This window comes from Trachinotus anak, unplaced genomic scaffold, assembly GCF_046630095.1.
Source record: "Trachinotus anak isolate AG129_WGS33_773 ecotype Australia unplaced genomic scaffold, CSIRO_AGI_Tana_v1 ptg000006l, whole genome shotgun sequence".
Lineage (NCBI taxonomy): Eukaryota > Metazoa > Chordata > Actinopteri > Carangiformes > Carangidae > Trachinotus > Trachinotus anak.
Window position 1 is genome coordinate 1,765,137 of NW_027273857.1, and position 27,350 is coordinate 1,792,486.

General features: G+C 44.5%; 4 protein-coding genes across 4 annotated transcripts; 1 reads left to right on the top strand and 3 right to left on the bottom strand.

Annotated features, from left to right (window-relative positions):
* Positions 1-129: 129 nt before the first annotated feature.
* cyp27a2 (cytochrome P450 family 27 subfamily A member 2) lies at positions 130-8,090 on the bottom strand. The gene is made up of 10 exons (XM_071479745.1): positions 7,833-8,090; positions 6,845-7,035; positions 6,354-6,553; positions 6,070-6,267; positions 5,773-5,936; positions 3,498-3,664; positions 2,131-2,212; positions 1,782-2,003; positions 1,529-1,659; positions 130-933 (listed from the first exon to the last, which is right to left on the bottom strand). Exons 1-9 carry the CDS (start codon positions 8,088-8,090, stop codon positions 1,543-1,545), a joined length of 1,599 nt encoding a protein of 532 aa, XP_071335846.1. The 3' UTR covers positions 130-933; positions 1,529-1,542.
* A 947-nt stretch (positions 8,091-9,037) lies between these two features.
* Positions 9,038-10,426, bottom strand: LOC139622423 (uncharacterized). Its single transcript, XM_071479746.1, has 3 exons — positions 9,913-10,426; positions 9,713-9,828; positions 9,038-9,535 (listed from the first exon to the last, which is right to left on the bottom strand). The coding sequence occupies exons 1-3, from the start codon at positions 10,040-10,042 to the stop codon at positions 9,041-9,043; spliced, it is 741 nt and encodes a 246-aa protein (XP_071335847.1). The 5' UTR covers positions 10,043-10,426; the 3' UTR covers positions 9,038-9,040.
* Positions 10,427-11,195: 769 nt separating this feature from the next.
* Positions 11,196-22,133, bottom strand: map3k2 (mitogen-activated protein kinase kinase kinase 2). The gene is made up of 17 exons (XM_071479747.1): positions 21,279-22,133; positions 19,559-19,631; positions 19,051-19,169; positions 18,571-18,611; positions 18,379-18,478; positions 18,174-18,287; positions 17,852-17,948; positions 17,601-17,731; positions 17,393-17,472; positions 17,205-17,269; positions 17,010-17,102; positions 16,668-16,907; positions 16,429-16,577; positions 16,201-16,332; positions 15,715-15,844; positions 15,430-15,607; positions 11,196-15,171 (listed from the first exon to the last, which is right to left on the bottom strand). Exons 2-17 carry the CDS (start codon positions 19,611-19,613, stop codon positions 14,952-14,954), a joined length of 1,944 nt encoding a protein of 647 aa, XP_071335848.1. The 5' UTR covers positions 19,614-19,631; positions 21,279-22,133; the 3' UTR covers positions 11,196-14,951.
* A 123-nt stretch (positions 22,134-22,256) lies between these two features.
* Positions 22,257-25,281, top strand: sumo1 (small ubiquitin like modifier 1). The gene is made up of 5 exons (XM_071479748.1): positions 22,257-22,405; positions 22,776-22,850; positions 23,213-23,290; positions 23,390-23,461; positions 23,786-25,281. The coding sequence occupies exons 1-5, from the start codon at positions 22,394-22,396 to the stop codon at positions 23,852-23,854; spliced, it is 306 nt and encodes a 101-aa protein (XP_071335849.1). The 5' UTR covers positions 22,257-22,393; the 3' UTR covers positions 23,855-25,281.
* Positions 25,282-27,350: the final 2,069 nt, after the last annotated feature.

Genomic DNA, 27,350 nt, shown 5'->3' on the forward strand with positions numbered 1-27,350 from the left:
TTAATCAAATCAGGAACATGCTCAGGTCAGTACAATAAAAAGATAAAAACACTGCAGGCGTTTCCCTCCTGTCGCTGAGTCAGTCCAAACTGACCCTTTAAACCTGAGAAGGATGAGGCCACACAAAAATACACTGAAACACATTTATTACACATTTATGTTTGTCTGTTACATACTTAAATATATTTTATATTTGTAGTTACATTGTTAGAAAAATAACATCTGCAGGAATATGAAAGTGATATGTTGAGAGATTATTTCAGTCACTGAGTAACATTTCGTTGCAACTCAATGGAGAACATTAAGAAAACGTCCACGACCCTGTGGAATTATTAGAGATTTTACTCTTAGCATATTCTTGTTTTATGTACAAGTTGTTACTCGTAACCTGTAGAAGCAAAAGTTAAGGAACTTCCAGATGTTTCAGTTCAGCATCATCACTTCGTCCTTTCCTTCCCTCCTCCATAAAACCAGTTTTTACGTTTCATGCTGAACAGAAACCTTGTGCTGAATGTGACAAACGTCTTTAGCTGGTGAATAAAAGTAAGAGTTATTAAAACTTAAACCACGACGGTGCTGTCAAAGGCTGCTGTTCCAGCTCACTGTCAGAGGGGGGCAGTGTGGACCCGGTGTGTCGTCCGTACACGCCTTTGAAACTGGAAACTGCAGCGTAACCTTAACAAGGATTTGTGAAATCACAAATTGGTAACAAGAGCTTTTTGTGCAAAGTGAGTCAGCAGCTTTTACTGAGGATGTGCAGTGACACGTAATCATAGACACACACATGCACAGAGTCTGCAGCTGGTTGCTCTACAGATATATGCAGTGAATATGATTATTGTTATTCAATAAAAGGCTGAGAATGTGTGTGTGTGTATCATTAGTCTGCAGAATCACAGAGCCAAAGCTAGTCCTTCTGGTCCTTGTCTTCTCCTGGAAAAACAAGGATAACAGGAAATTACAACCAACAGAAAAAGAAAACCTCACTTTGTATGAAGATGTGAGAGAGTCCAGAGACCATCAGACTTATTTTTATTCAACAGTTTGCATAAAAAAACTTGTCTCTAAATGTTTTGTGATTCCCACTGTTCCTACTGTTGATAGAAGTTGATTCATGTGTCACTTTTAAGTAATATACTTGGTTTAAGAGGAAAACATTTTGATAAATTTGCAATTTATGTTCAAAAATGTAAATTACTGTGTGATAACTACGCTGTACTTAAAGGAAAATTGTGTTATTCTCATAATATTGTCCATCCTGACTATGGCCATGATAACAGCTGTGATAAACACCACTGCTGGAGAACTGTGGGAAATGCAGATTCTGGTGTGGCAGGTTGACAAACACCAGACTTTCTATCTAATTTCTATAAAAATAATCGTTGTACTTGAAGCTAAAGATCCACATTTTCTTCTTCGGTGTTTTATCTGAAGTGTTGATCTCCATCAGAAGAATTATTTGGGGTTTTAAGAACCAAAAACCATCTGAGTGTAGTTTTAGTCTGTAGGGGTGTTTTACTGTAAGCACCTGTACGGCCCTCGTTAGGCTCTGGGCAGGAAGCGCAGGTTGATGGGTTTTGCTGGGATCAACAGGATTCGAGTTTTAGGCTCCACCTCTGGGGCACCGTCTTCTGGCTGGACCTTGTAGTGCTGCATCAGCTGCAGGGCGACACACAAACTGGTCAGTGTGCTGCTGCTGGATCAGTAAGTTTGGTTTGTTTCCTCACTCATTATTAGTCTGGAAAACAACAATGAGATTTCAGTGTCTCTTTGTCGCTCACCCTGCAAAGAGCAAAATACATCTCCATCTCCGCCACCCTCTTCCCCACGCAGGCTCGCACCCCGACACCAAACGGGATGAAGCTGTAGGGGTGGTGCTGGTAGCAGCCGGGCGTCACTCTGGCTGAGTCAGGACGAAGCCAACGCTCCGGGATGAAGCGCTCTGCGTCAACAAACTCTGCCTCATTGTGACAGGCTGTGTAATGACACAGATGGAACTGAGTCTGAAAAGAAAAAATAATAAAGATAATTTAAACAGCACTTTCTTTTATTTTTGACAGCTTGTTTTTGAAGTTCTGATATTAAAGTTAAAGGAGCACTTGGAGGTATGTTCTGGCTCTGTGTCCCCACCTTCTTTGGGAACCAGTAGTTGTCCACAATCACCTCATTCTCTGAAACAAAGCGTCCGTTTCCAGGCACCACAGGATAAAGGCTGTTGGAGGAAAACACACAGAGACAATCAAGCTCCAGATCAGTGAGAAACATGATCCGGAAACAACTCGTGCTTATTTGTCTTTCCTCCTTGGTCATTGTGAATGGTGTTTTTTACACTTGGCTTCATGCCAACTTCACCAGATAACAGTGATAAAACTGATGACAAATATCAACCAGGGCTATCACACTTCCTCCTAAACATGACAGGTGACGGAGTAACAATTCAGGTAATTTGTGTAATGTGGTAAAACCAGGATGTAGAGATATTAAGAGTTAAAGTTCTGCCTTCAAAATCTTACATGAGTTAAAGTAGAAAAGTGCAGCTACTGGTCACGGAGACCGACTCCTTCCAGCTCATGTGAGAGACGTGGACGCTGTGAAAATAAAAATCTTAAACCACAGCAGAGATGTTTTACAGAGTGGTAACATTTTGAGGAAGGTGTCCACTTACTTGTGACCATGTAGTACACACAGCAGTGGTCCACAGTTTATCACACTTAACACTTGTAATAATATATATTGGTGCCAGACATAATTGTTCTGATACCTTTGCTGAACTCTTTCTGATTCATGCAGGAGATGAATCAAGACTTTGATATCTGGACTGAAAATATCAGGTAAGAACAAATCCCAACATCGTGTGGATATTAATTTGTACTGTTGCATCATATGATATTGTGAAAGCTGTGTGTGCATGGTTTGTGTGCTTGGTTACGCACATGACTGACTGCACTACACTCCTCATGATGTGTTACTTCTGTGTTCAAGGGTGAGTCTTTTCAGATTCTACAGATTTAAACCGACAGATTTTCACTGAGTCAATGAGTTTCCAGCAGCTGCGTGAACTGGTGTCACACCACTGAAGTCCTTCTACAAGGGTCTGAGGACTACAAACATGTCTGACATGTAGGCTAATGTCCAATATACTGTCAACTGCAGTTCACACCATGTGACTCAGCTGTGGCTTTCTCCATTCAACATAATGGAAAAACTTAAGGCCTAAACTATCACCTCCTGAAGCGGCACCTGAAAGATGACATGTAATAGCACTTATCTAACCACTCCGGTGTGAGTAACCACAGCTACAAAAAGATTTTATTTGTATTAGTGAGTCAGGCTGACTCCTCCTACACGAGTGACACACTTCACTACTTGGAGCACATTGGATGGGGTTTTGTTTTCTACAGTAACACTTGTGTTAATGAATCTGTTAATTTCACAAATCTCATGAAAAGTTGATTCTGCTTCTACGAGTTTATTCTGAGACAACGCCGTCAGCTCACCGTAAGGTCTCCTTGATGACGGCCTTCAGGTAGGGCATCCTGCTCAGGTCGTCCCTGGTCGGCTCCCGTCTGTCAGGACACACAGAGTTCACCTCCCTGAACAGTTGATCCTGAGCCCTGTGGTCCCTCGCTAAGTGGTACAACGTCCACGACAAGGTGTTGGACGTCTGAGAGGAGGGAAAAGGCGACAAACAGTCCGTCACAAAGCAACAGAAATCTGTCTCTGATGTGGCTCACACAGAAAACAGAAAACACAGAAACATTTAAGATCCTACACGCTGATTCTAAACAGGTTCCGAGTATGTTGTGTGCTCACACTTGAAAAGTGTCCAAAACTCAGTGAGTAGCAGTCTAATGGGATAGTTTCTGTCTGGTAATGCCCTTAGAGAGCGTAATGAGATTAAATATTTAGATTAAATATTTAGCATATACATAGGCAATGGAATGTCAGATGATACTTACAGACAGTGCCGACAGCTGTATGCACAAACTAATATGTCGGCTCATAGTTTAAATGTGTGTGCTCTTTTACCCCACTATATATACAGCCTATATATACCCATTATATATAAGGCCCAACTGTGGCTTATAATAACAGCCTGAGGCTGCTGCTTAAAGCTCCAACAAGCTGCAGAACAAGACAAATGTTCGTTAGTGTTGGTGTCTCCACCTGCTCTGCTGTAATAAGAAATCTCAGAAACAGCCCTGAACCGAGCTCCATCAGGTTCTCATCCGGGATGGGAACCCACTGCTGACAGTTTGTTTTAACACACCACAACACAACTGTTAAAAAAAGTAAAATGTCATCATTAACCAAATTCCTCTTTTTGACAGACGTTGCTCAGAAAAAACAAAATAACATCTAAAATCATCACTTTTGACTAAATTAAAATTCCACTGATGAAAACGTCTACATTTGTTCTTGAAAATCAAGTCATGTAGCTTTCAATATTTAACTTTCTCTTGACCTCAATAACAGCTTGTGGTTGTTTTATCAGTCCTCTTGTGTTTATTTTAATGATAGAATCTCGCTGCTGTCACAGAGTTCACAAACTCCAGCTCATGGATGAAACAGTGACAACAAGTCTGAACCCCACCTGGGAATGTAGCTAGACAGGCTCTGGGGCTGCCGTGTGTGCAGCAGCAGCAGCAGCAGCAGCAGTGACTGTCAGCCTGTTTTTGCAGTTGGAGGTTTTGATTCCCTCGAGCTAAACTGTGATGATCTCAATGAGAGCAGCACAAAGCTTTAGGGAATTTAATATCAAGAGCAAAGTCACGATCTGTTGCCTGGTGACACAAAAATAACTTGTGTGGTTGTTGCTCTTCTCAACACCTTGAGTTACACAACAGCCAGACTGAGAGAACTGCTGGAGCATGTGTGCTGGTTCTGCACCTCCAGGCATCACTACAACTCGTTTGTTCAACACGTTCAGTGTTTTGCTCAAGGGCACGTAGTGAAAAGCTGTTTCTCAGACACTGGTATAGAAATCCAGATTGTAACATCATCATTAAATTATTATTGATATTATTATTGTGTGTTTGTGCAGATGTGGGTCAAGGTCACTGCTTGGTAGGTGTCAGGTAAGATTTGGCTGTGAAGTCCTGTGTTAAGTCGAACATCAAGATCAACGAGTCCCAGATTAAGTCCACACCTCTGACTTGGTGTTTACAATGTTTACAGGTTCCAACAAACTATCAGGTTTCAGCTCTGGTTATTTTCAAAGTCGAATTTGGCCATAACAGCTGGCTTCAGCAAAGTCAGGTCTTAAAAATGCAGGTACAGGCAGTGCACTACTCACCTAAGGTTGAAAGTAAGAGCAATTCTTCTGAGTAATAAATGGTCCTGTTATTCTGAAGAGACGGGACATTCCCAGCTGATGACTTCAGTGCAGGACAGAGCATCATTTGACAATGATGATTTTCTCTAGAAGCAGGAAGTGACTGTACAAACTGTGGTGAACTATTACTACATGGTGTAACATGGGGGAAGCTAAACATCCCAGTTCTCAAACTCCAACTCAAACTCCACCTGAAGCATGATTCCCTTTGATGTTTAGATCACTTTAACTGCTTCTTTGGGTCACAAACCAACTGAAGTCTCACTGTTTCCTGTGAGGACTTATCTCGCTGTGCAGTGATGTTTATCTTGTATAGAGGCACAAACAGCTGCAAACATCTGAGGGAAAACCAGCCATGACATCTTCAACCTTGTTAGAGACACCAGACAAAATAAAACCACACCCTTGGTACCAGCCGCACCAACCCCCCCCCTCACCGTGTCGACTCCTCCGAGCAGCAGCTCTGTCACACTGATGTAGACCTCGGCTCTGGTCAGCTTGTCAGATGACAGCAGGTAAGTCAGGTACATGCCCTCTGCCGGCTCACCACTGCTCACCTGGGCTTCGATTTCAGCCACTCTCCTGTTGATGAGGGCCTGAGCTACCGTACAAACACACGAGCCAAAAAATATGGATGCAAACATGAACAAAATTTTACCAACGTGCAACTAAATCCGAAAATCGGAACTCCAGAAGGCATAAACTTTCTCTTTTGTCTTTCATCTGCTGCCTACCTACGTCATAGAGGTCATCCCAAGCCTGAACAAAGCGTTTCCAGAAGGGGAGGATGCTGCGGCTCCAGCTCGGGAAAAGGAGGACCAGATCAGACAGTGTCAGCATGTTGTTGACGGCGGCGATGAAGCGCAGTGTGTCTTGGGGAATCTCCTCCTGCAGGCAGCCCAGCCTGGTCTCAAACAAGATTGAGGAGATACCTGCAGGGGATGAATTCAGGAAAGGAGTCAAATGAGTCACCTCCCTCTGTGGCCTCCCCCGCTGGTGTTACTGCAGTACCTCTTACCCTCAAAGCCAAACTTATAGAGCTCAGACGCCACATCTGAAACTGTGGCCTGGTCCTGACTCTGACAGCGGAGGAACTCGATGCGTCGCAGCAGATCTCCGACCACGCCGTGGATGGTGGTGGTGAAAGCCGACACCTCCTGCAGCTTCAGCATCTTGGGATTCAAGACACTGCGGATCCGGTACCACTCTGGTCCTGTGCTAGAAAGTGAAAAGGCTTTAATGTTTATTCAGATTACAAATTTGAGGAGACCTATGAAGGTGTCCTGAGGAACTCCTTCACAAGTTCTTATGAAATCATGGACACCTCAGCAAAGTAGAGGCTTTCTACAGAGGTTTAAGCCTGACTTCCAATTAAAAAGTGAAAAAGACTAATTACGATTTATGGCCATTTTTTCTGTTACTTTTGGTCATCATTTGTCAGGTGACCTGAGGTGACATCCTCAGTTAAAGGTTATTATTAATCCTGCTATGTCGTCTCTCTCCACTCACTCCACATGCAGACCGTAGGCCTGTCCTCGCAGCTCCCTGTACTCCTTCCAGTGAGGCAGCTCGGCCCGGACCGGGTAGCGACCCTCCTGTTGGATCACCTGAGCGATGAGCTCTGGAGTGGCCACATTGACAAGGTCGAATGGGCCGAACCTGGAGCGCCAAATGGGTCCGTACAGACTCTTCTGTAGACCCTTGAACATAGTGACAGTGTGCAAAATTAAAAGTGTAAACTGGAATTTAAACCAAACACATTTACACAGGGACTGATTGATGAGATACTTATACAGTTCTTTATAAAAATTATCACATCTAAAGTGACTGGTTACTTTACTATTTTGATTAACAAAATATATAATTAGCTCAACAATTATAGAGTTTTAATGATCTAACCGTGTAAAATAATCAAATTAGCTTCACAAAGTACTTACATGCATCAAAAAAAAGAATGCAGTAATATGAGGTTATACTCCATCTAATACTTTAAGTAGTTTGCATGCTCCACCACTAACTACAGTATTGTACATAATAATAATAATAATATTGCTACTTTCATTTGCATAAAATAATCTAAATGTTTGCTCTACTCCTGTGTGCAAAAGCCTGCAGCAATCAACAAGTTTCAAACAGTAAAATAACTCTTGGCTACTGTAGCATGCAAAATATTTGTAGAACATTTAGCTAGTCTGAGAAAATTAGATAATTACTTCATTTTCATAAACTTGTAGACACAGTTAATGTACCTGCAAACTTTAGGGTAAAGTGAAAAACATTTCTAATTAATTTGCCTAAAAATAAATGTCAAGACTGCACATACCCTCCAACTACCACCAAAGATATATATATATATATAATTTTAATAAAAAGACAAATCCTTCCATCTAATCTGTAGAAGCCCAGGTGATGAGCATTAGATCAGTGAAGGGACTTAATAAATAAAAACTATCACTCAGGTTTTGTGCTCAGTCCTGTGCAGCCTGGCGCTGTGTACCTGCAGTAAGTGGCCCTTGTCCGCATATCCTTTGACAAGCAGCCAGTACAGAGTGGTGGACATACTGGGGCCCGGCAGGTCATCGATGCTCTTCAGCCTTCCTGCCTCAGTTGTCGCCTGGACGTTCAAGTTTCTTCTGACCGAGACGGCGGCGGTCGCTCCGGGTCCGAGCTGCGGACCGGCCCGGGCCGCCGGCAGTGCCCAGCGGCAGAGTGCTGAGAGGCGGAGAGGCCGGGCTGCGGCCGCCGGGGAGGTCATGCTGTGGGAGCTGTGCGTTCTGGATGGAGCGAATGTGTTGTTGAAGCGACTGTTTTGTGTGAGTCTGTTTGGAGCGGAGCAGTTTTATTGTTTTCACCCTCCCACAGGCGGTTTCCAGTACTGCGCCCACTGCCCTGTTAACCATTTATTACTGTACTGTTATGTAATCCAGATTTTCCAGGCTGTCCATAAATCCCTCTGCTGTGTCTCTGAATAGAGAACACATAGAAAATAAAGTGATGTTCCAACAATAAGTAAAACACATCTGACCTGACAGGAGCCTGATTACAGTGTGATGACTCCTGAGCTGAGTGAGCTGGAGCGCTGATCCTCTGATACTCGGTGTGATGCTGACACCTGCAGGTCATGCAGGGCTGCTGCAGTGTTCGGGTTGAAAGTGAATGTTCACTATTTTACAGCAAAGGAAAGAGGATTTACTTAATCCACTTTATAATGTTTTAATTCATAATCACTTCTTGTCACAGCTTTTGCTCACACTGAGTCCTTAATAGTGTAGAGATGAGGTAATTAACTGATTAGACAAAAATAACTAAAGATTGTGATCATTGATTGATAAAACTAATCTGAAACAAAACTCTGAGGCACATTTGTGATTTAGGTGATATAAATAAAATTGACTTCACGTCAGAGGCAGCCGTCCAATCACAGTGCCCTGTCCGTTGGAGGCAAGAAGTAGTCCTTTATGATGCTTCGTACCTCCTCCCCTTGACGGCTGCAGCTGGCCGCCCGCTCTCTCTGGACTGGTCTCATCACACCCAGACCTTCACCTCTCCACGTCCCCTCCACCAGAGTCCTGTCAGCATCCTCGCTGTCTGACGGTCCGACAGGCAGGTAGGCCTCCGAGTGCCGCCCACACAGGAAGTTATGGAGACATAAGTGACCTTCACCACTTTGTCTGGGTGCAGGTGGATGCTGGTGTGGAAAATCTGTCACCCGTTTGCGAGGATGCTGAAGGCGTGTTCAACAGCCCGGCGTGCTCTGGACAGCTGGTGGTTGAAGGACCTCTGACTGCGGTCCATGTCCTCGCTGGAGAAAGGTGTGAGGAGGTCAGAGCGGAGAGGATACACCGCATCCCCGATAAACACATACGGAAACTTAATATCTGAGTTTGGCAGAGGCTCTGCAGGTGGCAGGTGGAGCAAACCCTCATCCAGAGCTCTTCTGAAGTCTGAGTCTTCAAAAAGAGAAGCGTCTGAATCCTCACCCTGAGCCCCCACACTGATGTACAGGAACTTATAATCTGCATCGACAGCAGCCCTCAGCAGCACCGGGCACTCTTTGCTGCTGCGGAAGCTGCCGCCGCTGTGTCCCGAGTCTTGAATGGAGATGCGTTTGGTGTCCAGAGCTCCAACGCAGTGTGGGAACTGCCACTTCTGCAGGAAGCCTTCAGCGACAGTCCGCCACGCAGCCTCAGGTTTTGGCAACTGGAAGCAAGACATTTGAGAACATCACACTGAGCTTTGGGAAAATAATCTGCTGATTAATCAAGAATAAAAATAATAATGGTAAGGAGGAAAAACAGGGCTGGCATGGACCAAATACACATTTATAAGCCAATAGTACGAATATGCAGCTGTGTAAAACATCTGGCAGTGTGTCACCTGAAGAAACTCCTCTTTCAGCAGCTGGCGTATGACGGTACACGTCTCGAAAATGACTTTTGAGACAGTGCTGCATCCCATCCTGTATTTACAGCTGAGGAATCTAAAGGACTCTCCTGCAAGAGGACGGGAAGACGACTAGAAACAGATGAAGGCCTCAGACAACAGCACACAACAGGTGTATCAGTCGTCATATTTACCTGTTGCCAGAAACCTCAGGGTCAACGGCAGCCTGTCTTTTGCTGGAATAGCTTTGCGTAGTTTGGTGTCCTGTCTGGCGAGTCGCGGCCCAACTTTCCTCAGCAAAATGTCAAATTCTTCTGGGGTCATCTTCACAAACTTGAAAAAGTCATTTCTGCTGTCATCAACCTACCAAGTCAGAATAAAACACAAAGCACTGAATTAGCCACTTAGCAAACTGACTTCATTCAATGAGACTTTACGCTGATATAGTTCTCACTGATGAAACTTGTACAGACTGTATTAATGAGGGTAAGGCATGAAGTACCAACTCTGATCATTTCAAGAAAGGTCAAAAGGTCAAACCCTCAAAGAGCAAACACTGCAAACTGATGTATAATTTAATCATAACATAAAAATCTGTTGTGTTTTAGGCCAAAGGAAGAAGGAGAAATTTAAGTTAATTTAAATACATAATTTAAGTCTTTTATTTAGGTGTATATTTTCTTTATTTTCCTCATTTCATTGAAACCAAAGGGCAAATTAATAAAAATTCGGGAAATTCTTCGATATTAAAGTAGCAATGATTTATAATCTGAGATTATTTATAATCTCTCTTCAGATAATAAAGTCATAAATTTGCAGGGAAAAAAAAAAACTTATTTCCGCCAGTAAAAGATAAAAGAAATATAAAAACGTTGGGCTTGCTTGATTATTAAAAAAAAAAAAAAATCATGTTAAATGATTATCAAAATTATGAGGTAATATTATTATTACTCTATTCATAGATATACATTTGTAAATTTTAAATCTAATTTTTCAGTTGTTTTTATTTTCTACAGTATTTATATCCAGGATGAATTTCACATTATTATGTGTGTGGATCACAAGCACAAATCTGAAGATTGATTTCAAACAGAGGCACAGGCTGAGGCTGTTTGTATGAAACAACAATACAACAGACAGATGTGAAATAAATATCTTTTATTGTTTTCATCGTCATAGTCATAATTGTTGTAATTATGAACACAGAGCTGTGGCAATACTCCAGAATTTTGCCAAAAAACAGCAACCATTCAACGGCACCGCTGTGTCTCTCAGGACCCAACCATGCATACAATCTCCCATTTAAAAAAAAGTAAAATAAAAAATATATATTAAAAAATTATGCGTACCACTGATATACAGATCTGATATAAACAGGCGTATTGGTCACAAACCAATTAGAATTATAAACATGGCTTCTTTTACAATACACAGAGACCAAACATGTGGGATATAAGTGTACTTTTCTTTTTAAAAAAAAAAAAAAAAAAAAAAAAAAAGGGTACATTTTCATTTTATACATTTGTACATGATTTTTTTAAATTTCATTTTCATTATTATTTTAATGTTCTCACCCCCTACAGTCAGAATGCTCAAGGCATTTCGGGTGCAGTGTCCAATGAGCACAAATTGCAGTAAATGCACGTTTACAAACTCACACACACACACACAAATTACACACACACACATCCAGGAGTGGCAGCAGTGGCTTTAGACACTAAGAGAGAACTACAGGTGTATCTTGGCGTTTGCAGGTGGCAAATACTGGTACCAAAGAGTTAATCCACTGTGGTGAACGAGGCCATCTGACGGTAGAAATGAGACATTACATTCATGTACAGGTCATTGCTAACTGAACCATCAACACACACACACACACACACACACACACACACACACACACACACACACACACACACACACACACACACACACACACACACACACTCTCACACTCTCACACTCTCACACTTGTGTAAAAATAAAGAATAGTCTTTAAAATGTGCAAAGAAAAGGTCGCTGAACCGAACCGAGCTGCACGAGCGACAGCTGACGAGGAATCGTGAAAAAGCATCAGTGAATAATCGATAGTGCATAATGGTAGTGCGTATCAAGGTTTACCAGTGCTGGCGGCGTTTACAACTGAATCTCCATCTGTACCAGACAGTTCACTGTCCGCCGCCTCCAACTCAATACAGGAGGCAAATATTCTAAAATGACTTTTTCTTCTCTGGAGCTTTGTTTGGTACCGTTCTGAAAATGCATAACATGAGTGAAGGAGGAGTTTGTTTCTGTTTCCTGGACAGAAAAGAGAAACTTCCACAACCTGTGCAGATCTACCGGTGATGACTGCAGCTGAACACTTACCACAGAGCAACAACAGTCTGAATCTTTCAGACAAGTTTAAGTGCCTTCAGGGAAAAATGAGGCCTGTGGTTAGTAGCTCTGAGTCACTGTGGCCTGGCTCTCCTGGACGATGAGCAAGGCCGAGAAGAGGCAGCTGTTTAACAGGTGCCATCAGTGACCGACCCCATGAGTTTTGTTTTCGTACCAGTGTCACAGGTACATGTGTGTATCAGTCATTTCATTACTGATCAGTACCAAACACAAACCAGACTGAGCTGTGTGTCGACCCACAGGTTTTACACACCATTACAAACCCAGTACCGATCCACCAACATCTAATTTCATCCTGGCAAGGAAATCCTGTCACCGCCGGGGAGTGAAATGAGACCAAGAAACAAACATGCAGCTCTGCTCTGACATGACCACACAGACCCTGGTGTGTCACTCTGCTTCGTGCTCCGGGACCTCCAGACCAAACCAAACCAGCTGCAGTGCATGGTGGGAAGTGAGTTAATATGACTGCAGCTCTGCCCACAACTGACAACTGTGCTGCTCATGCACACTGACACTGACACATCAGGACTCTGATTAACGTGACAACAGATCAGCTGAGTGCTGAGATAACCCAGCTCAGTGGACCTATCATTGTCCTCTATTTTGGAGCAAGAGGTGGGACATTTAGTCCATCTAGCATTATGATTGGTTGCTGACAGAGCTGCCTAAAAACATCACTTCTCATCCAAAGCGGGACCAGGCCGAGGTGTTGCTGGTTGTACAGAACTTATTTCATCCTCTGTCCGCTGTTACTGGTGCATAGTTGTGGAGCCAATGCCGTGAACAACCTCTATGAATCAAACTCAACAGAAAGACGTTACTGACGCTTGGCCAGAGCGGAGAGGAAGCTGCAGCGACGGCCGAGCAGGACACACGACGCGTTGATCGGAGCGTTTGTGGTTTGGATAAAGTAACGAGTTAAGGTTCTGATTTGGCGACGGCAGAGGCTGCAGGCTGAGCGCTGTTCAGGAGCGAAGCTCTGAGAGAAACTGTAAACGACTTCAAGTGTGGACCTGTTCTGTGGGAGTGCATGTGAGGCCAAAAACAAAGAACACGAACATAAAACACGTCTGACACGATGAGAGTCCGGTATGACACAGGCTGAAGGTACCGACTGAAGAGACATTTTAACTGGAAATGTACCTGTTGGTTAAACGATGAGCAGCTGGAAATGTCTTACACATGTCGTACACTTGTTTACTTTGAAATCTATTGAGCAATAACAACAAAAAACAGTGGGACAGCGTCATACAGCCAGACATCCGGCCAATCAGCTGTGAGCTTCTTGCAGCGTCAGATCAACTCTTTAAACGCTCCTCTTTTGTTTCAGTGCTTCAAGTAATCAAGTGGTCTTCAGAAAGTTTCTGAGGATGGTTCACTTACTTTATGTTTCCTCACTCAAATAATAATTCTGATGCACCTGAATCATTTTCACCGTCAGTTCATCCGACCATTATTTTCTCAACTGTTTCATCTATAAACTGTGAAAACTCTCAAAACATCTGCAAATATTCAACAGAATCATTTCCAAACAATCGCCAAGTAACTTGTTTTAGCTCTAGTTGATATAACTATTACTTATTTAGGCTTGAATGACTCTGCATTTAATTAAATTTTAACTATTTAACTAAAATATTCTTAAACATTCTCCTCAGCATTCAGATGCTAATTTGTACAAAATTGCCAGAATGTGAGCTGCTGCTGCACCAGTGACGTACCAGGAAGAGTCAACGTCCTCACAGTGAATCCACCCGACTCCTCGTCAGAGGCTGAGCTGCCCTGACGAGAGTCAACCAATCAGACCACTGGTCACTTTGAGAAGCAGAGGAGGAAAGCAACCGAAGAGAGAAATCAACACATCTGGAAACTGCTCCCGTCTCTGGGGCAAAAGTCCCGGTCGCTGTCTGAGAACCAGCTGGAAGGTGAAACTTAAAACAAACAGTGGCAAGTTTCACAACCAAAAGTCTGAAGCGCATTTTGTTGCCAGGAAATGAAGCGAATGAGCTGAGCAGAAAAGGCAGAAACGGACACTACGGCTGAACTGAGATCAGCTGGATTCGGGCTAACGGTGCCAAGGCAGTTTTATCCAGGAGGCAAAACGACTGCGACTAAGAACAACAGATTATCCACAAACTCAAGACTCGTTCCTACACTGCGTCTAAAAACAGAAAAGGCACACGGCAAAGAACGAAGATGGAGGGGGGGCGGGAGCAGGGAGGGTGGTTTACAGACGGGGAAGCAGAGGCGAAACGTGTCATCTGACAGAGCAGAGCAGTGGGGGTGGGTGGGAACTGTCGCTGGGGAGTGTTCTCTGCAGTTTCGTCTATAGCAGCGGGCCCAGGTCATCACCGGCGCTCTGGGTTTTGGCAGGAGACTACATTCTGGGGTCGGGTCAGCGAGATGGGGGGGGAGTCAGGCCTCACCTCCTGTAGGTCCACAACACCGACACTGTCCCACTCCAAAGGTTTGAAGAGAGAAACCGTACAAACATAAAAAAGGAGACGTTTTCAAAGAGTCGTTTTACATCGCTTCAGGAGGAAGTGCTCCGTCCTGACAAATTAAGGTGCAACTTGCGGAGAAAAATAAAATAAAAATCATGTCCTCTATGGCAGTCTCATACAAACAGAGACAGGAGGAGCAGGTACGCGCCACCCCCCACCTACACACCCCACCTTAATCCAGCCCGTCCTTCCTGGTCAGATGTGGTTTCAGCTCGGAGGTGGGGGGAGCGGGGTCAGAGGCAGGACGCCCCATCAGGTAAGGCCGTATCTGGCAGTTCGGCAGGCGGGCGGGGGGTTTCAAGGTTCGGGGGGTGGGGGGGGTGGGGGGGGGGTTAATGTACAAAGATGTGCCTCAGTAGCTCATCAGCAGACGGCCGCTGCTTGGTCTCTACAAAGATCCGTTTGAGAAACTCTCGGCAGTGGTCCGACACGTGGGCGGGGAGAACCGGGTTAGTGGGCTGGGTGGCAATCTTAAAGATGGCTGCCATGGCCTCGAACTCTGCCCATGGGGGTCGTTGGGTCAGCATCTCCACAACGGTGCAGCCAACGCTCCTGAGGGCAAAGTTACAGGACGATCAAACACAGATTTCGTCTTTAATGTACAAAAATCTACATTCATACAATTTCTTCTGCATGTTTTGCCTTTGCCTACAAGAGCTGTGATAAATCCAGAGTTTCCCCACGGTGTTTTATCCCACTAACACCATGAAATAAAAACAGAGAGCTTCTACACTCAGAGCGTCTGTTGTTAACTCGTCACCTTTTACTGATGACGACAGTTTTAAACATCTAAAGCCGGCGAGCTCTCACCATATGTCGGCCTTCCTGCCGTAGCCCTCTCCACTGATCACCTCCGGGCTCATCCAGTAGGGGGTCCCGGTCACCGACTTGATGCCTGTTCCTGACAGACAGATGGTCTGCAGCCGCCGGCTGGCCCCGAAGTCGCCCAGCTTCACGTTACCCACCGAGTCCCGGAGGATGTTGGCTCCTGGACGAGGAAGCCGCGGAGTTTATCAAACAGCTGTTACAGCTGTGTCGTCAGGTGGAAAACAGTAAAATCCTGATGAATTTTGGGGAACAATGAGAGCGCCTCACCTTTGATGTCCCTGTGGACGATCATGTTGCTGTGCAGGTAGGACACGCCCTCCAGGATCTGCCGGGTGTAGCGGCGCGTCACGTTTTCCGTCAGCGCTCCGTACGACTTCAGCTGGTCCTTGATGGAGCCCTGAGCAGCGCAACGGGAAGTGTTTGTTATATTTCTCACTGATTGTGTCCATCTCTGACTACAACAACATCTTTACCCGTTTATTTGTTCTGATCCGTTTTTGCTGGATTTTATTGTTGTTTTGATTTAACATCTCATCATTTCAATGGTTCTAACAGTTATTCTTACTGCCTCTACTTTTATTTCATCTGTTCCGTTTGTTGCCTTGTGAAGCACTTTGTAACATTTGTTGTGGGAAGTGTTTTATAAATAAAGATTGATTATAATATTGAAATGTGACCCCTCCACACTGAGCTGAGCTGCACACACATTCAGACTCTTTTATCATCCTCAGCAGTTCACTGAGCGTCACTCACGCCGGGCATGTACTCCATGAAAATGGAGAGCGTTCGCTCCATGGTGTCTCGCAGACAGCCGTAGTACTGGACGATCCGCTCGTGGCACAAGTTCTTCAGAAGCTGGATCTCACACTCCAACGCACTCACCTCCTACATGAGCCACACAGACATCACAGTCATCTCTCTGTCATCTCTGCTGTTTCCAGCTGTGATGCACCAGCGACACACGGTCTGAATCATCCTCACCTTGCTGGTCTCCGGACTCTCCGGGTCAAACTGGACCTGTTTCACTGCCAATTCCCGTCCAGTATCGGCGTCATAACAGAGGAAAACCCGCCCGAAGGCGCCCTGACCCAGCAGCTTTCCCAACCGCCAGTTGGTTGGCGCTCGTGGAGCTGGAGGAAAACGACAGACAGAATGAAATCACAGGAGAAAGACTTTCTGCCGCTGTCGCATTGACAGATAAAACCAGCACGGCGACTCACAGCGGCTGGGTGGACTGATGTCCATGACCGAGAGGGTGGGGGCGGTCGGCGGATTGGGGTTGGGCTCGATGTCGCTGCCCCGCCGTGGCCTTCTGGCAGGTCCCGGGGCCTCCTCCAGGTCGGGGGTGAAGACGCTGCTGCCGCTGCTAGTGCTGGGCGACTGCTCGGTCGGACTGAAGCTGACCGGCGAGCGGAAGCCATGAACCTGCGTTCGCCGAGCCCGAGGGAAGGTCTTCCTCCCTGTCGTGCAGAGGAAGAGGAGGAGAAGCATGAACGATGAGGAATATGAACAATTCATCAACAAATCATTTATCTTATTTAAAAAAAAAAACAAACACTCACCATCACTATAGTCTTGAAGGCCGAAGGGAATTCCATATCGTCGAGGATACGTTCCCCCTTTCCCCGACTTCTCAAACACCGGGATGTCGTACTCTGCAGAGGAAGAGGATGATGATGATGAAGAACCCACAACAACACAATTTGTGATAGGAAGAAGTGACATCCAGAAGAAAGGACAAGACAACACACACTTACCCGGGAAGTCCTGGTGGTTGTCTGGGTAGCTCTGTGCTCTGGGCATCCTGGACTTTGGGTAGTCGCTGCATGAAGACAGAAGCAACAGCTGAGCCTTTATTTCATTATCAGTGTTGTTTCAGTTACACGTCACCTGTTATTAAAGAGCAGTGGTGAAGGTTCTGATCTGTTAGTGTCAAGCTGCTCACCTGTCCAGCGGGCTGTCTAAAGAGGGACAACTTCCAGACGCAGAGTTCTCCGGACTGCTCATGGACAGGGGGTCCAACATCTGACGAAAACAAAGACACTCAGTCAGCACGTCCTCCTCAGCGCAGGAACACTGATCCGTTTGTTCTTGGGTGGAGTGTCAAAAATATTCTGTTAAATACCAAATGCTGTTGCCTTCCACACACTCACCTGATCCATGCTCTCGGGGATGAACTCTCCCTCACTGTTGATGCTGGTGAAGGAGCCGTTCCTCGCCACCTGCTGGAGAGCGTCGGGAATGTATCCTGGAGGAGGAGAGCTGCGATCTGTCGAATGGGAACCTGAGGTTTGGTGGAGCAGCAACCACGGTAAAGAGAAAGATTTTTATTTATCATTATCTGTGGGATGAGGTGTGGAGCTAGATAATATTTGAGTTTGTTTACTGTCTGGGGTTTCCTCACCTATCAAAGTCAGCATGCTCTTCTTGTCTGCAACCCTGAATCCTGTGTTGTCCAGCTCCTCGTGGGACGGCAAGAGGTCCATACTGGAGGAAGAGTTCTGCAGAAACAGAACAGGAACAAAACAGGCTGTTAACTTTTAAAAGACAAAACCCGATGAAAAATAAAAAAGAGAGACTTTAATGATATAAGGTAAATATCTGGTCAGTCAGACTAAAAACACCACTGGAAAACATCACATTGTGTCTCTGAAGCTGTAAACTGTGTAAAATCCAAGATGGAGGCTTTTTCTCCAGATGTTTGGAAGACGGTGGGAGCTGCTGACCTGAGAGGACATCTGGAGCACCAGGAGGATCTTCAGGCTCTTCATGTGAACGCTGCGATCCAGCAGCTCCACGGCCTTGTCCAGGTCGTCCTGAGTGGTCAGAGGAATCACCAACTGCAAAAAGAAAAGACAACTTCCTCTTAATATTTCACTCAACAGCAGTAAGAAAAAGTGTGTAGTTGCACCAGCCTGTGGAGCCTCGCACCTCGTTGTTGGTGTAGTGAAGGTCCATCGTCTGACCGAACGCCACTTTGGCTTTTGACCTCAGGTCGTCCAGCTTGACGGGTCGAGGGAACTGCAAGATCCTGCAGAGAAGAAGAGAGGTCAGAGGTCAGGAGGGCACAGCTACAGGTCTGCACTGCTGATAATAAAGTCATGAACCTGGTAGAAGCCTCACCTCTTCTCCCCTTTGAACTCGAACTTCACCCTGACGTCGTTCTGTTGGGAGGAGCAGAGAAACCTGCGTGAGTGAGTGAGCACTGACAGATGAGGATGACACAGACTGAGCACTGATTGACCCCTTCATCCGATTCCTAAATTCATTTGTGACATTATATCAGGAAATTATTCAAATCTAACACAGATCACAAAATAGAGGCAGTGGTTTTACTGGATGAAGCGTCCTTGGTTTGGTCTCTTTCTCTGTGTAAACTTGCTGTTGCAACATTTTCCAGTTTCACATTCAAACCCCCATGTTCCCTAAAAGGCCTTTATTGTGAAATCTCATTATCAAACACTAAGTATAATGAACCGTCTTTAAATTCTTCATTTAATGAGTCAGAGTAATAGATTCGTTAACACTACTTCACAGCTTCTTCATGTTCTCTGACTGACAGTTTTGCTTGTTCTCGTGTTTTTCACCTCACACCGTGTTTACCTGGTTCTTGGGCGAGGAGGCTTTGGGTTTGCCCAGGTCTGACAGGAACATGGCAGGACGGCTGGAGCGGTGCAGTTCGGCCAAGTCCTGCATGATTGAGTTAAGCGCCTCCTGCTCATCTGAGCGACAACAACAAGATTTCAGTTTGTTTAACAGACCTTAAAACTGATGAAACCTAAAGGGTGAAAAACTGGACAAACATCACAAAATCCAGGTGATCACAAAAACATCTCACACACTAACATATTTACGTTTAAATGACAATTACAGCTCAGGTAGAAAGAGCGTAACCATAGTAACACTTGCATAGAAGCACATAACACAAAGGTTTACTGTGAGGTGAAGATGTCAAAGAAACATTGTTCAGGGAGAAAAAAAAACATTCCCTGGGTTGAAGGATTGACAAAAGACAAGTTGGCTTCCTGCCAAACAGTGATGCTGTCTTAACACACACAAACACACACACACACACACACACACACACACACACACACACATGCATACATACCCATCATCATGGCACGGCGATTGACCCAGGAGGCCAGGAAAGAGGATTCTCCCATCAAAGGGATTCCTTTCTCCTGCAACAGCAAAAGCACAACATGAATCCCGACACGCAGCTGATCGGGACACAAGTTCGAGCCTGACGCTGCTGCAGGAGACCCCTCGTCTACAGGGGTCAGATGTGTGTGTGTGTGTGTGTGTCGAAAATCTTTTCATCACAGCATCTATTTAAGTTAGAAGAACATGTGTTGAGTCGTGCAGCTAGTGTCATCACATCACATGATCACATGATGGTGGAGCAGCAAACTGGGAGTCGTGGTTTCCAGCTGGTGTTGCCTGAAATAAATCTAAAGCTGTGTCGTTGTAAACAAAACTGTTTACCACAAATCAAAATGCATTAAAGGAGGAAATTTCACAATTACAGTTTGGTCAATTTATCCATGGGCATTTTTTATTTAATAATAGTGACAGTATGAATTTATCACTAGTTACCAGATACTTAAGTCTTAATCTGCAACATGATAAAGCTGTGAAATTAATGTGTAAATGAAGGAACAATTATTTTCATTATCAACTTGACTACACAAATACACATTTAGTCTAAAATGCCCATTGCAACTTCTCAAAACCATATGTGAGGAAAAAGTCCAAATACACAACAATATTTTGTTTGCAGTGATAAATGACAAAGAAAAGCAGACAGGAATCAGAGATCGTGGGGCATTGTTTCAGTGTTTGCTTGAAAATCAACTGCAATGATTCACTGATTATCAAAGCAGCTGCAGATTGTTTTTCTGTTTATCAACTAATAGATTAATCAGCTCTTAAGTGGAGGAAAATGTGCAATAATCCCCTCTGAAGTGTAGTGGGGCAGAGGCATCCAATAGCACGCATCATGACATTTAATAAAGGTAATATATGATACAATACGTTAAATGATGATGAAAATAATCACAAGTTGCAGCTATACTCCTGGGCTCTCCCTCTGCACACTCATCACCAGCTGTCACAATATTCCTGTGAAGTGTGAGTTGATGGTGTGAAGTCGTGGTGCAACACTACAGACAGAGGCTCTGCACCAGACTCTGTGCAGCGGGACTGGAAATCAAAGTCTGCACAGTCAAGATGGCCTCTGCTGATCAGGAGCTGATTGGATATTGCCGATCAGGGTCTCTGATCATCACTGATTGATCACTGTCTCCGAGTGACGTAAAATCTGACTACTCCATCACGCTGGTGAGAGTGGGCTGCAACATCAACATTAGCTTAGCACTTTACAATAATCAAACAATTCACGTCCTTTGCAAATCAGTGTGCTGAGCTGATCACAGCCAAGCTGGTACCAACAACACTGCCACTGCTGTGGCCTCCTTTACTGGACAATTAGCCTTAAATTAACTTGCTAGCGCTAGCTGAGTAGCCCCGTAAGCTAAACTGACTAACAACTGTTGCTAGCCAGTTTGACAGGACGTGCCACGGCCAAAACGTGTTCTCTGAATGCTGTGGCATCTTGAAATATGACCATAACACGGTCAGTTGCTCATACATGGCTGATAAGGGAAGCTAGGTGGCTAACGCCAGCCGAAGAGTTCCGTGTCCAGCTAGCTGTCAGGCCAGGGAAGTTAACAAGCTAAGCTAATGCTAACTCTGCTCTCCGTCAAAAGCAACCATCAACCGAACAGATGTCGGGTCAGAACCGAACTGTTTCACCTCCATCATCTCACCTGGGGGCTGATTAGGTTCGCTCTCACTTCCTCATCCACAGGGCCGGTGACAAGAGCCCCGGGCCCCGCGGAGAGCCGCCGGAGGAAGCAGAAGTTTGGCGGTCCGCTCTCAACTTCACTCGAGTCCTGCTGGGCCGCGACGACGAGGCCCGACGGCCGCCAGCTGAGCCCGGAGGGTCTCTCCCGGCAGGGAAACGACAAGATGACGGCTTATCCGAGAAAGTGGCCTCGTTTCTGCGCGGCAGAGAAAATGCAAAGTCAACGGGCAGCTCTCATCTTGTGACACTTTACACACTGGTTGACGATAGCTCCGCTCGCTGTTGCCTCCGCGATCATGTCAAGTTACCGGCCAGTGAACACAGCGCTACCGGAAACTGACGGATTTCCCTGACAAAATAAAAGCACAGTGTGGGAGGGAAAAGCATAAATACATATTTTGTATTTTATGTTGACAGTTATTAACCGGAAATGTCATTTTTCATTTTGGCAGACTTGACAGTCTCCCAGCCTCGTTGGGAGCTCACACAAAAACACAACTTTTGATGTCAAAGAAATTCAGTTTAAATCTAAAGTGCCTAAACATCACGTCAATAACGTTTGTACACAAAGGAGTAAAATAGACCCTACGTTTTAAATGATTATCCAGGTGTATAGTGGGTTAATATACCTGTAATTTACTGGCTGTATTTTATACACTTTGAAATAGTGACATTTAGAAAATGGTTCAGTGTGGTTTTAATTTTAATTACTTGATCTAGGAGTAGCTTTACAAAAAGATTTTAAAATCTCAGTAGGTGACAATGTACTTATACACATATAAATTATTTACAAAGTTGATATTAAATTTAGTCTATGCTGCCAGTTTATAAAGAATATAAATTTACCTTAAGACAACACTGATTAATTGCTTTAATTTTCCTTTTTTTTTTTTTAGAGCTAAAGAGACTTTGGCAAAATCTTGTCAATAATGTTTTCATCTTATTTTGAAAGGACTGGTTTGTGTCGTCACCTCCGTTCGATGTTGAATTCTCATAACATCAGGCTAAAGCTGCGACTGGAAGCTAACGCTAACGCTGTTCTCGGAGCATTTCTCACACACACACAGAGGCAAGAACATGTCAGACACGGTGAGATATCAACTTCAAAGAGTCTTTTATTGTTCGAGATGAAGCGAAATGAAAAAAAAGGGTAAATTAGTGTTTTTGTGGCTGCTGCCTCGTATGTGGTTATCTAACATGCTAACCTTTAGCTTATGTTGCTCAAGGCCCAGGGCTCACTGCTTATTTTGCTGCTTAGCTTAGCAGTTAGCTTCGGTTTTAGTTCATTTTCAAAGTTTTGATACGAAACATGAAGCTTCACCTGCGTTTTGAAACCGATATATACAGAAATGTGAGTATCAGTGTTGGTAAAGTGAGCGAGGTCGAGCCTATAGGCCCGTTTAAATGTGTGTGTGGCGTTTAAATGTTCTGTGTTTTGTTTGTGTCTTGTTTCTTTTAGGAGACAAAACCATCCAGCCAAGACGGTGGGGATAAGAAGGACGGAGAATACATCAAATTAAAAGTGATCGGTCAGGTGTGTATAAATGCAAGGCTGATGGAAGGGAGCCACTGTGCTGAACTTGGTAATAGGTCGCTGTGGACATTAGGAGCTGATGTACCTGTTCCTTCATCAACAAATAGCACTGAGTGAAAAAACGAAACACTTCATCGAGAGTTTTCTGTTGAATGAGCCAGAGAATATGTTTACTTGTGTGATAAACTTCATGTGAATACTGTAATTACTTGTTAATTAAGATGCACCAAATATGGACTGTGAGGGCTGATGACAATAATAGTTGTGGCACATACTGTAATATAACAAAGAATAATATTCTCACAGTATGTTAATATTTAGTATTCCTTACTTAACTCTACGTGTGCTTCTGCTGCCCACAGGACAGCAGTGAAATCCACTTTAAGGTGAAAATGACGACACATCTAAAAAAGCTGAAGGAGTCTTACAGCCAGAGACAGGTATGAGGAAAGAGGGAGTCTGAGCTTTTAGTAGACGTTCAGCTCCAACAGCACCAGAGGCCCTTATTTCACATCGCTGTGTTGATGTGTTTCTTCCAGGGTGTCCCGGCGAGCACGCTAAGGTTTCTGTTTGAAGGACAGAGAATTGCAGATAACCAAACTCCGAAAGAGGTACCCTTGTCTCTCTGATTTGAGCGTCCCTTTGTCTTGTAGCTGAAGGCAGCAACATTATAGTGAAATGTTGGCTGATGAGATGAATTTCTAGTTGGCTGTTGCAACACACCAATGTAAACGTTAGTTAATGCAGTGCACTACATGATGAGAAACGCTTGATTCTGCAGATGTGTTATACACATACAGGGGGAAATAACAGGCTAAGAGTTTGTGATAGTTTGAGAAATGATTATAGTAAAATGTGAAGAGCATAAGAAGAATGATAATCTTGTGGTGTTGCTAAAATATGTTTCTCCTGTCTTTGCTGTTTGTTCCTGTCAGCTGGGGATGGAGGACGAGGACGTCATCGAGGTTTATCAAGAACAGACCGGTGGACTTTGGAACGATTAAACCTCCTGCATTTCTAAAACTTTTTTTTTCTTTTATTTTGTATTTTATTTTGTATGTATGTACGTAATTTTGTTCAGTTTCAAACCATCTGGATCAAAAGCGACTCTATCAGGGCTTCCATGTGTGTGAGGGTGGGAAGGTGAACGGACTGAGGTAAGGACGAGGAAAAGGACAGTGGGTCTGTGGTACTCTGAAGTGCAGGGATGATCATGTTGTTGACCCGAGCAATAGCATTCAAACGCATGGCATCTTGTTTTTGTTTGTTTGTTTCTTATTCCATCATTCTGGGTGTGGGCAGAGGCAAGTAATGCTACCAAGGAACAAGCAGCATTAAAGGAATAGTTCACCCAAAAAGGAAAACGTTGTTGTCATCTTCACATGTGTATGACAGTAGCAAGACAGGTGCAGTTATCGTGTGTTTGTCAGGCAGTGAGAGCGCTCGCACATCTTTGCTTCACCTTCCTCTCAAGGAAATAAAGCAGCTGTGAACATTTTTTTTTAGTGTTCACCAAACTGCTCCTGTATAATTTCAGTGTTTGGAAGCCAAACGGTTTCACTAAGGGTCCACAAAGTTCAGTAAATACTTAGACAAATAGTTTTTTAGAAAATGTCGTTCACTACAGCAAACACTTTTGTTTTGAATAATATTGTAATTTAAGCATAAATTTTAAAGACCAAAATTTTAATGTTACAATAAACTGAGGATGGTTGTGTGATTTTTAGGTCCCTAACATAAGAAGCTCTGTGCCGACTGGTTTCAGAGCGGCTGGTCAGGAGCATTTTAATGTTTTCAACTGCTTGAAAACGTGACACGTTGCCCCAGTGTTTGACAGTCGAAGCCGCCTCACAATACGTGCACTCTGCAGCAAAAACACAAGTCTGAGGAAGCTGAAACAAAGCTGGGTCAGCTGAGCACACAGTGTCGCTGATACACTTTCTGGATGCACTATTCCTTTAAGTCTGTTTCTGGTCAGTCGACTTTAAAACCGGCCTCATGGTCCATTTGTACAAAAATACATTAGCTTGCACTCGTGTTAATTTCCTGAGGACAGAGTCTGACACCAAGTCAGACGTCAAAGATGCAGTTCACTCCATGTTTTCTGTATTTACATTCAGGGCATTTGGCGGACAGCGGGTCACTTTGACACAGTGTGAAACAGGCGGATCACTGGACAGTCAGTCTCTCTGTGGCTCATCCTCAGAACCACTCGTCATGAAACTTTGTTTCTGTAGATCTGAGTCATTTTCATTCACAGCCTGTGTACGCCATGTTCGAAGAACTGCACCATAATGACATTGTAAAATTCTGATGATAATTGACCTGATATGATAATATTTGAGATTTGAAACATTTTTCTAAATGATCATTGTGATTTACTTGTATATGTTGTATTCAGTATTAGAGTGTGTTTGAATGATATACCACATGTATCTCCGGTGTCGTCTTTAATTTATGTTGGAGGGTCTCATTCTGTACTTATATATTGAAATATATACCCGTTCTGGAAATATTTTGCTGGCTGACAGCCACAGTGTTTTAAACTCGGTGGATTGTGTCCTCCAGCAGCTTGCAGAGAGCCCGACTGGTCATCTGTTAAACTGTGCTGTCAGCGCTTGTTTTTAAAGCTTTCCTTTTTGTGTTTGGGATGAAACTCTTTATCTGTATGAAGTTCCTCAAGAAGGTTAAGATCATTCGCAGCCCCAAAACGTGTCATCCCTGAAATTAGTGAGGAGGTGAATCACAAACAAAGATAGTTGCAGAACGGAGACGCTCAGCTCCCGACGAGTGAAATAATCACACGTTGGTGTCTGGTTATTTCACTCCTCAGATAATATCAACCAATGTGTCAGCGGGTGATGGTTAAACTGCACCTGTGGGACTGCTTCGCTGTCAGTGCACAGTCTATTCAGAGGCACAGCAGCTGTCTCCACTGCCAGACATGAGGCAACAGGAGCAGCTTCAAAGGAAAGAACGACCCCTTCCTCAGTGCAGTGAAGCAGTGACTCAGTGAAGCAGTGAAGCAGTGAAGCAGTGACTCAGTGAAGCAGTGAAGCAGTGACTCAGTGGTTACAGATTAAATGGCTGTCAGCCGTCATAAAAAGGCACGTCACAACTGTCCTTGAAAGTAGATATATTGCCTCAATTGGATTTTCCCGGCCTGAGCGACTGTTATCAAACTTCCTTGATGCGTCAGTGAGCAGCTCAGGTGAACGAGACTCCCCCCACCCCCCCACCCCCCAGGCAGGACGGGCTGTGATTTGAGCCATAACACTGATCTCAGTGAGGTGAAGGGACTGTTCATCATTAGAGGAACATTGATACAGATGGTTTGAAATTCTGGAGATGAGCCTTTTGCTTTTTTTGAATAAAATATTTAAGAAAAAACACCAAAGCTTTGTGTCTTTTATTGTGTTGTTATATATCACTGACTTCCTCCTGCACCTGGAATTATGTTTTAATTATTGGACCCTGAAAACAGGACATATTTATTTTCAACAAAGACTCAGACTCTCCCTACTTTTATGTTTCTGTTACCGTAGTTACCAAATATAAACATTCACAACACAGAACCAGGGACCAAAAGTGACAGGGTCAAAGGTCAAAGCCTTCCAGAGACAAAAAAATAAAGGTGTTTTCAGAGGAGATGATGTCGTTTATTTCAAACCAAGTAATGTCACTGTCACATGAAGCAGCACCATCACACAGACTGGTGCAGCCTGAAGAGGAAGTGGCTGAGGCTGTGGTCGATGCAAAATAAGAGGCATTATCCCTGTGGACATGAACACATGAGCCGCTGAGCCACAGGATCCAGCTGGGAAGGAAAGAGATGCATGAGCTGGTGTCAGGTTTGCAGAACTTTGGGTTTTTTTTCATGAGTTGAAATTAAATATCAGAGTTTTTTTCTACACACACACACACACACACAAGGTTTATTTCTTGATCTATTTTATACATTTTCTGTGTTTCAATCTGTGATAGTGAGAAGTTCTCCTGTGCCGAGGCCACGCCCACCGGACAGGTGTGGCTGATGACTGCACAGGTGAGCTCAGTGTATGATCAGCTGTGTCCCGGCGGGAAACTCTTCACACACTGAGGCGCGGGTCGCAGGTCACAGGTCAGAGGTCACAGGTCACAGGTCAGAGGTCACAGGTCGCAGGTCACAGGTCAGAGGTCACAGGTCGCAGGTCGCAGGTCACAGGTCACAGGTCACAGGTGATCCTGGGACTCAAACGCAGGGTTATCTCTCCCTGCTGGTGCAGGTCGTGGCCCCTCCCGGTGGACCCCGGGCCCTGGCCCCCCCGGTGACCTGTACGTGCAGAAGATGACCCCGGACACGACCATCAGCAGGGCGCCCACCAGCCCCACCCCGATGCCGCAGCCCACGCGCTGTGACTCGGGCTCCGGGGGCAGGCGGAACTCCGGCGGGAAGCCGATGGTCTGGTTGGTCACCACCGAGCTCAGGTTCCACAGCAGCGGCACCAGCGACGCGGCGGC